Source organism: Colobus angolensis, unplaced genomic scaffold (genome assembly GCF_000951035.1).
Source record: "Colobus angolensis palliatus isolate OR3802 unplaced genomic scaffold, Cang.pa_1.0 Scaffold86, whole genome shotgun sequence".
NCBI lineage: Eukaryota > Metazoa > Chordata > Mammalia > Primates > Cercopithecidae > Colobus > Colobus angolensis.
Genome location: NW_012122487.1, coordinates 1449661 through 1459446, shown reverse-complemented (window position 1 = coordinate 1459446; position 9786 = coordinate 1449661). Strand labels below are relative to the sequence as shown.

Below are 9786 nucleotides of genomic sequence, written 5' to 3'. Positions count from 1 at the left end.
CAACATATTAAAATATTCTTGCATCCCAGGAATAAATCAAGTTTGATCATAATAAATGATCCTTTTATAGTGCTTTTGAATTTCATTTGCAACTACTTTGTGGATGATTTTTCATCTGTGTTCATCAGGAATATTGGCTTGCAATTTTTTTTTCTTGTAATGTCCATCTCTGGCTTTGGTATCAAGTTAATGCTGGCTTCATAAAAGGAGTTTGGAAGTATTCCTCCTTAATTTTTTCAAAGATTTGGTTACATTTAAATGTTTGGTGAAATTCAGGAGTAATCAGATCTAAAAAAAACTTAAGTACACTAAAAATAAATGATAAAAATATTTTAAATTTTTAAGTGTTTATCACTTTCAAATAATTTTTAAGTATTCATTACTTAGATATATAATGTTTATCTATAAACATTAGAAAATGTTTATAATTTGTTAATTTGCTTATGTAATTTAATACACTACAATTTATTTGTTTGTTTTTTGAAACAGAGTCTCACTCTGTCACCCAGGCTGGAGTGCAGTGGCGCAATCTCGGCTCACTGCAACCTCCACCTCATGGGTTCAAGGAATTCTCTGCCTCAGCCTCCTGAGTAGCTGGGATTACAGGTGCCCACAACCACACCCAGCTAGTTTTTTTTTTTTTTTTTTTTTTTTAAGTTGAGATGGGGTTTCACCATCTTGGCTAGGCTGGTCTTGAGCTCCTGACCTCATGATCCACCCGCCTTCGCTTTCCAAAGTGCTGGGATTACAGGCGGGAGCCATCTCACCAGGTCCACAGTACAATTTATATCAGTAAATAAATTACATTGAAGTCCATAAGCAAATTCACTTATAAAGTTAAGATACATTTGAATCAATTTTAAATTTAACTTTTAGCTTAAATTTTTCATTTGGTTATTTTTAAACCTGCATTGAATACAAAGATTAAACTTTGCACTTTTTGAGTATAGAGATATACATGTAGTATATAAATAGATACATATTATATCTGTGTTGTTAAATTTTCATGGTGGGTTCAATTAAGAAAAAGATATCTAAAAAGTCTCTGGAAACAAGATGGGGGAGACAATAATGAAAAACAAAACGGTTGAGAAACACTGCTCTCAACTCATGTAAAGAGTGCATGAAGGAAAGCAAAAACAGAAATGGAAAGTGGCCCAGAAGCATTAAGAAAGTGGAAATCAGTATGTTCCCTATTTAAGGCATCGGCTCGAAGCAAGGCCTTCAGAGAACCTAGAGCCCAAGGTTCAGAGTCACCCATCTCAGCAAGCCCAGAAGCATCTGCAATATCTACGATGGCATTGCCCTTTGCTTTACTGATGGCCCTGGTGGTGCTCAGCTGCAAGTCAAGCTGCTCTCTGGGCTGTGATCTGCCTGAGACCCACAGCCTGGATAACAGAAGGACCATGATGCTCCTGAAACAAATGAGCAGAATCTCTCCTTCCTCCTGTCTGATGGACAGACATGAATTTGGATTTCCCCAGCAGGAGTTTGATGACAACCAGTTCCAGAAGGCTCCAGCCATCTCGGTCCTCCATGAGCTGATCCAGCAGATCTTCAACCTGTTTACCACAAAAGACTCATCTGCTGCGTGGGATGAGGACCTCCTAGACAAATTCTGCACTGAACTCTACCAGCAGCTGAATGACTTGGAAGCCTGTGTGATGCAGCAGGAGAGGGTGGGAGAAACTCCCCTGATGAATGCGGACTCCACCTTGGCTGTGAAGAAATACTTCCGAAGAATCACTCTCTATCTGAAAGAGAAGAAATATAGCCCTTGTGCCTGGGAGGTTGTCAGAGTAGAAATCATGAGATCCTTGTCTTTATCAACAAACTTGCAGGAAAGATTAAGGAGGAAGGAATAACACCTGGTCCAACATGAAAACAATTCTTATTGACTCATACACCAGCTCACACTTTCATGAATTCTGCCATTTCAAAGACTCTCACTACTGCTATAACTATGACCATGCTGATAAATTGTATTATCTATTTAAACATTTATTTAACTATTCGTAAGATTTAAATTATTTTTGTTCATATAATGTCATGTGTATCTTTACACCGTGGTTAGTGTAATAAAACATGTTTCTTATATTTATTCAATCCATTATTTTGTGTTGTTCATTAAACTTTTACCATAGGAACTTCCTGTATGTATTCATCCTTTAATATGAAATTCCTAGCCTGACTGTGCAACCTGATTAGAGAATAAAGGGTATACTTTATTTACTTATTATTATATGCAGGATGTAAGTAAAAATGACCTTTCTCTAAATCAGGTTGTATGTTGTACTCAAGATATAAAAGTGACCATAACAAATCCACTTCCTACTCTCTTGCATATTTTATTTTTGTATGGAATAAAACTAAAAATGGTAATCATACTTAATAGCAGTTATCCCAAATACTATAATAAGAAGAAAGAACAACCAATAATTTCTCTCAGAAGCAGGTAAACTGAGATGTGTGAGGAAATAAAAATAAACAGAGATATCCTCTATTGCCAGTTGGATATATGAGTTTGTAACTTACAAGGAATGCAATTGCTAGGGGTTCATATATGGCAAGCAAAATCCCAGAAATGGAAGTGCTCATGTGTGGAGAGAGGGTAGAGAGAGAAAAGGACTTAAGCATGATTCTGAGGACATTCCACCTTTAAAGTGAGGGAAGAAAAGAGACACAAAGGAAACAGAGGTGAAGTCCCTTATATTAGACTGACAACAAGAGAGATTAGTGATTAATATGGTTTGGATCTGTGTCCCTGCCCAAATCTCATGTGGCATTGCAATCCCCAATGTTGGAGGTACAGCCTGGTGCGGGGTGATGGGGTCATAGCTGTTTCTCATGTTTTAACACCATCCCCCTTGGTGCTGCCATGGTGATAGTGAGCTCTCCTGAGATCTAGTTGTTTAAAAGTGTGTGGCACCTCCCCTTACCCTTCCTCTTTCTCTCGCTTTACCTTCTTGCCTGAAGCCTCCCCAGAAGCAGATGCTGCCATGCTTCCTGTATAGCCTGCAGAATTGTGAGGCAATTAAACCTCTTTTCTTATAATTTACCCAGTCTCAGGTATTTCTTTGTAGCAGTGCAACAATGGACTGATACTGTGATAAAGTGTATTTAAGAAAATAAATGTGCTAGGAAGATGAATCAGTAGATTTGCCCAAGATAGGGATTAGAACTGCCCAATAAGTGGGAAATAGATGGCATTGGCAATCTTGGTGAGAGAGCTGGTTTGGCGGAATTAATAAGTAGAAGTCATACTGGAGCAGGATCCAAGTGAGAGAAGTTAGTGACTCGGAAGCAAAGATGGAAAGAGAATGGAATTTGAAAAGAATGTGGATTATTGTTTTTGTACACAGTTTTTTTTTCTTTTTTGCAGTATAATTTTTCTGGATAGATTTCATGTAACTGATGTATCGGCAACCATATTGGTATGTTTAGTATATTTATGTTAAATTAAAACATTTAATTACAATAATAATTTTTCATTTTTTAAATAAATACTACTTTTGAATATCAGTGAGCTGCCTTAATTCTCTAGATGGGAATAGATAACTAATTCCATCCCTCATCGCAATGTTTAATTAATACTGATAATATAATGATTCCTGGACCTACTGGCTTTATTAAGTAAGTTACTTAACTTGCGTAATTGTAACACTGGTTTACTATAATTTTACTGCAGGTTTTAACACATTTTATTTTCTGGTAGAGCTCATATATAACTTCTTGGTAACTTTTCCTGATGTTATGAATATTACAATCTTATACCAATCCAAAAATAACTAAATTGCCACCAGCATAAAGACTGAAAACTTCCTTCACAAATTAATAATGAAAAGGGGATCAAAGAGTCTCTGTCTCAATACTTAAGATAAAGAAAAAATTGGTGATAACCAGCTGAAAATACAGCATGAACCATGGAAACTCAGACAGCAAGAAATCTGTGTAGAACTCACAAGGAAAAAAAAGATTTAACAATTATAACTGGGCCAGGCGCGGTGGCTCACGTCTGTAATCCCAGCACTTTGGGAGGCCGAGGCGGGAAGATCATGAGGTCAGGAGATCGAAACCATCCTGGCTAACACAGTGAAACCCCGTCTCTACTAAAAAGTACAAAAAATTAGCCGGGCATGGTGGCTGGCGGGCGCCGCTACTCAGGAGGCTGAGGCAGGAGAATGGCATGAACCCAGGAGGCGGACCTTGCCGTGAGCTAAGATCGCATCACTGCGCTCCAGCCTAAGCGACACAGCAAGACTCCATCTCCAAAAAAAAAAAAAAAAAAAATTATAACTAAAACTCAATACAAAACTGACAAAATCACCCATAATTTACATTACATCACAAAGAATTTCACATTGAAATTTCATTCTGCTTGCATGTATGTGTGGTGTTAAGAAACTCAATCTGTTTGAGCCTCAGTTTTCTCATAAATAAAATGGATTCGGAAAATCTTTATAGTTGTGATCATAAAGGAACACATGCAGTTTAAAGCACCTACCACAATATCTTCCACCATGTTGCCTGGTCAACATGGTGAAACTTCATCTCTACTAAAAATACAAAAACTAGCTGGGTGTGGTGGTGGGCATCTGTAATCCCAGCTACTCGGGAGGCTGAGGCTGGAAAATTGTTTGAACCCAGGAGGTGGAGGTTGCAGTAAGCTGAGATCACACCTTACTCAAGGGGTTAAACGATGATAAGTATTTTCCTCCTTTTCTTCATACAGCTGTAGATGGGAATAGTATTTGTCTTTCTATAAAATTTTTAGAATCTGTGGCATTGTACCTTTCAGGAATGGACTTTCAAAGGAAGCAGCCTAAAAACAAACAAACAAACAAACAACAATAACAAAAAACACAGATTCTATCATGAACTGTAGAGGCTGAAAAATTGTCATTCCTCACTTCAATGTGTCCTATTTATATTCAGTCAGGAAATGGTGGCTTGTATAAATACCTGAGACAGGAGAATCATCATGCAGATTGGTGTGCAGAAGACACGTGATGTTTCTTGACTGATTATGGCACCTGGCACATTCTCTCTCTGGCTTTACTCCCTTCACCTTCCTGCCCATTCACACAGAGCTGTTTTCTGTTCTGTTGTGGTTTCAGCTTGATGGTTTCCCTAAAGATCAGAATGCCACAAGTGCTAAGCAGAAGTGAAATAGAATTTCTAGGTTTTGCGGAACCATCTGCAAGAGAGGATTTCCTGAACTTCCTTTGAGTATGATGTAATAGTAACTTAATGAAAAGGAAAGAGAAAGTAGAATCTAGTTTATGTGCAGTCTCCTGAAAACCTCTCAGGGTAACACAGCCCCTGGTAGCCAAGACTGGAGGGCCAATTTCTGATCTATGCAGAAACCCGTCACTTCTGGGCATTTCTCTTTATGCTGCAAAAAGTATACTTCCTGGCAAGAAAAGATGCTAATGCTGTCACAAGCCTGTTCCTTACCCTTGATCTATTACAAAGAGAATCAGTTTCTGGCTTCTGTCAGGGCATGGATTTTGGGGGATTGACAGTTATAGGGATATATAGAGAGATGTATTCTTTACCTATAGACCACTGTGCAGACCAACCTCTAGAATCACCCTCTCCATACACAACGTGTGGGACTCCAGGGGACAGGCAGACTGACCAATCTTGACTGGAATTTAATAGTATTCAGAACAAGTTCGTATTTAATAGTGCATTAAACAACTATTAATGGTACAGTCTTAGTTTCACAGATCATTCCTATTATTAGACTTCAAACATTAACAAATAATATTCTCATTGTCACTTTGAATTATGATCTTGACAGTTAATAGTAAAAACTCTGCCTTGGTATCAAAAAAGAGAAGTCTCATAAGAGCTAACGAGTGTGAAAGAATAGTGTTGTTACCAGAGAACTAGTGAGGTTTATTCATTCAAAGTTATCAATTTTGTTATGATTTGAGATGTATTTTTGTAATCAGCAACATATTTTCATTGAGATGTTCCGATAGGAAGTCTGTGTGAATTCTTGAGGTAGCAGCAAGGAAGAGCCTAAAATTGCAGAGGATTCTCTAAATGTATCCCTCAGGCCACACATTGTGATATATATATATGTGTACATATATACACACATGCATATCACACATTGTGATATATATGTACATATATATACACATGTATATATACAGATACTTTCTTATTTTATACATATATGGTTATTATTTCCTTAATTAATATACATACATTAAAAAAGGGACTGAGTGCGGTGGCTCACGCCTGTAATCCCAGCACTTTGGAAGCCGATGTGAGTGGATCACTTGAGTTCAGGAGTTCAACACCAGCCTTGTCAACATTGTAAACCCCATCTCTACTAAAAATACAAAAATTAGCCAGGCATGGTGATAGGTGCCTATAATCCCAGCTATTTGGGAGACTGAGGCAGGAGAATCTCTTGAACCATGGAGGCAGAGGTTGCAGTGAACTGAGATGGTGCCACTGCACTCCAGCCTGGGTGACAGAGCGAGATGCCATCAAAGAAATAAAGAAAAGGGAATACTCTCTCCCAAATCTCCGTAACACATATAATATAAAAAGCAGAATTCTTGGAGTATTCTGGGGAAAACTGAAAAATAGTCACCTTCATACTGAAGATAAGTCTTATGTGTATATTCAGTCAGGAAACAGTATCTTACAGAAAAATCTGGAAGAGTTTATTTTCTTAAACCTAAGTGAAATATACCTACTATTCATTTGCTGATTCCAATACCCAGCATAGTTCTCTCCTTCTTCTCCAGCTTTTCTGGATCTCATTCTTCACTCCTATTGAAGCTCGGAAACTAATACGACAAAGTGAAGATCTCAGAAGCAAAGTTTCTCTCTGGCCTTCTCCTGCCCTCCTGTTTGTCACTCCTCATCTCCCGAGACTAGCCATAAAAACTAGAAACTCTCTTTCCCAAGGCTGGTAGTAGAAGCCAGAGCGCTTTTTCCCCAAAGCCAGCCATAATAATCTAAAAATTTTGCTCTAACTTTCCATCACTTTTGAGTGTAAGAACTGAACTGGTCATAAAGAAATTCTCTAACCTACCTTGTTTGATTATAGGTACTAAGACCCTTATTCCAAAAAGGTCTCTGCCACATGCCCAGGAGGAAGGAATGGTGCATGGAAAGGCCAAAAAGTAGCTGACCAGAAATGCCTTGCTGGGTTTCCCTACTCAGAATATTAGCATTAGATGATGCTCTTTTTATCTAATCACATTTCTACACAGCTGTCCATTCTTCATGGAACGTAAGCATAAAAATGGATAGTTTTTTTCTCTACTTTGGGTCTTCATTTTGAAGGCTTCCATAGTTATATAAAATGATGATTAAATAAATGTGTTATGCTTCTCTCTTATTAACCTGTCTTATTAGCCTCTCTTATTAACCTGGCTGTGACCCTTTTGATAGGAAGGAAAGAGATCACACTATTTCTGCCCCTATAGTTCTGATGATGAAGATGGGATGCCTCAAGCACCTGACTCACGTACTGATGAGGTCCTGGGACAACTGATAAAGAGCTGGCAAATAAAGGTTAAAAAAAAAATTTTTTTTTTTTGAGACGGAGTCTCGCTCTGTCACCCGGGCTGGAGTGCAGTGGCCGGATCTCAGCTCACTGCAAGCTCTGCCTCCCGGGTTCCCGCCATTCTCCTGCCTCAGCCTCCCGAGTAGCTGGGACTACAGGCGCCTGCCACCTCGCCCGGCTAGTGTTTTGTATTTTTTAGTAGAGACGGTGTTTCACCGTGTTGGCCAGGATGGTCCCGATCTCCTGACCTCGTGATCTGCCCGTCTTGGCCTCCCGAAGTGCTGGGATTACAGGCTTGAGCCACCGCGCCCAGCCAAAGGTAAAAATTTTTACCAAGGTGAGTTCTGAATCTCTGCCTGTAGTTTCTGGTCAAGAACTAAAGGTAAAAATTTATCTTTATTTCTTACTTTCCAAATGCTGATCAGCAGGAGATCATTTGTTTGAATTGTTCTCTTACGCAAATTTGGATTTAAGGGACCCATTTGTTATTGATCCTTTCCCTTCAACGGACAGCTGTTATTTTCCTGTTTTGTGTCCTGAGAACCTGACTTGGCTTGCTGCCTGTCAGGACAAACTTTGGTGTGTGAAGGGGGCCAAACAAAAAGTTGGAGGCTCCCATTAAAAGCTTACATATTTCCTATTGCCAGCTCGCAAGGCATCTAAATCTCTCTTTCTTTTGGCTATTTGTGGGGGTAGCTTTGAATTTTGAGAGGGCTGCATCTTTGCATTTCTTTGAAGATGTCTCATGTATCCTTGATTAAGTCATAAAATACTTGGTTTTGGTTCTGAGTCACTTGGTAGGTATCTTTGTTTTAAAAGAAGAGGAAAAAAAAGGAGAAAGTTTCAAACATTAGAAATGTTGGTTGTTTTTCCTTGCTGAAATCTGATAAGGGATTTAAAAGTATTTTTATAAAGAGCTTTGTGGTCAAATAATAGCTTAATTTAAAGCTGATATCCAGGCTACCATTTTTTGAGTCTTTCTGATTTTTCTACCTGTACTCCTGTTTATCCCATGGGAACTTTTTTCAGTAAACTTAAACCTTTTTAAATTATATATTTGATTCCTCTGTTTGTTTCCTTTCTTGTAGGCATGACTTTTGCCGGTAAAACAACAACAACAACAACAAAAAACATGTAAAATTTTATTGGCCTTTTTGGGAAGCTTAAGACCTCCCCAGTCTGACTCCTCTAAGACTTGTTCTTCCATTTACTTCTGCCCCTCCTTCCTTCTGCCACTTTCAGTCCTCCATCTGGATCTCTCTTATCATCGACAAGCCCCTGCCTCTGCATTTGGTGGTCAGTGGATGGAAAATTACTAAGCAGAGATATCAGAGTTCTGGTTACCACATAAAGGGATGTAGAGAAGACTTCTAGAAAGCCTGGGACTCCTTGAAGAATGCAAAAAAAAAAAAAGGTGCCACAGACCCCCGCACTACATGGAGTCTTCTGTATTCCTCGTGAACCCCAAGAGTCATGGGCAGGTCCTTCTTGCATCTGGAGCTCTGCTCTCTTTTGCCTTAAGTTCCTGATCTCTTTGGCTTTTGGGGTATCAAGGGTAACTTCACACTGTGAGAGAGCCACCCATCTGTCAAGACTAGAGACAGTGGCCAGGTTTGTTCTCTGTATAAGTCTGTCTCCTTCAACCAGCTTTTTCTTCAGAGCTAAAAGGAGGAAATTTCCTGGAAAGAACTGACCCCAATACTGGAATGAGCCCATTTCTTTAACTTTCATATCTTAGAGAGGGGAAATACTCCCAGCTTCACGCAGGACATGCCCTCTTGGGTCAATGGGCAGCTCTGGGGAGAGAAAGGGGCAGGATGTGTCCCTTGCTTCCAGCCTGTGCAGCCTCCCAGGACCTCCTGACTCGTACCTCAGTCTACTTACTGCAGGTCACATGGAAGTGAGTCACCCCATCTGACTGTGGCACTTTTAGGGAAATCTGGAAAAACTCTCCTGTTTGAAGGTACATTTACTCCTTAGAGTAAGTTGTCAGTTTTACTAATTTATTCCTCGTATCAGATCATGCTCCTCAACTTTATAACTGAGAAAATTCTTACTCTCCCTTTGAATAAGGAATGAGCTTGCATCAGTTCCATCTTGATTCAACAGTTAGGGAGAGCTCTAACATAAATAAAGGAACTTCAGAGAATACAGTGACTGCCACAGGTGTCAACAGGGTAGAATTGAGAGGCATCTTGGCAATATTGGAATTAAAGAAGTAATCATGGTAAGGATCAGTTGTTCAC

General features: G+C 39.2%; 1 protein-coding gene across 1 annotated transcript; it reads left to right on the top strand.

Moving 5' to 3' along the window:
- Positions 1-1295: 1295 nt before the first annotated feature.
- On the top strand, positions 1296-1865 carry LOC105503436 (interferon alpha-1/13). Its single transcript, XM_011930332.1, has one exon. The coding sequence runs from the start codon at positions 1296-1298 to the stop codon at positions 1863-1865; it is 570 nt and encodes a 189-aa protein (XP_011785722.1).
- The last annotated feature ends 7921 nt before the right edge of the window (positions 1866-9786 follow it).

Bases quoted from the DNA above. Each gene is read 5' to 3' on its own strand.
- LOC105503436 (XM_011930332.1), top strand. From the start codon at position 1,296: ATGGCATTGCCCTTTGCTTTACTGATGGCCCTGGTGGTGCTCAGCTGC.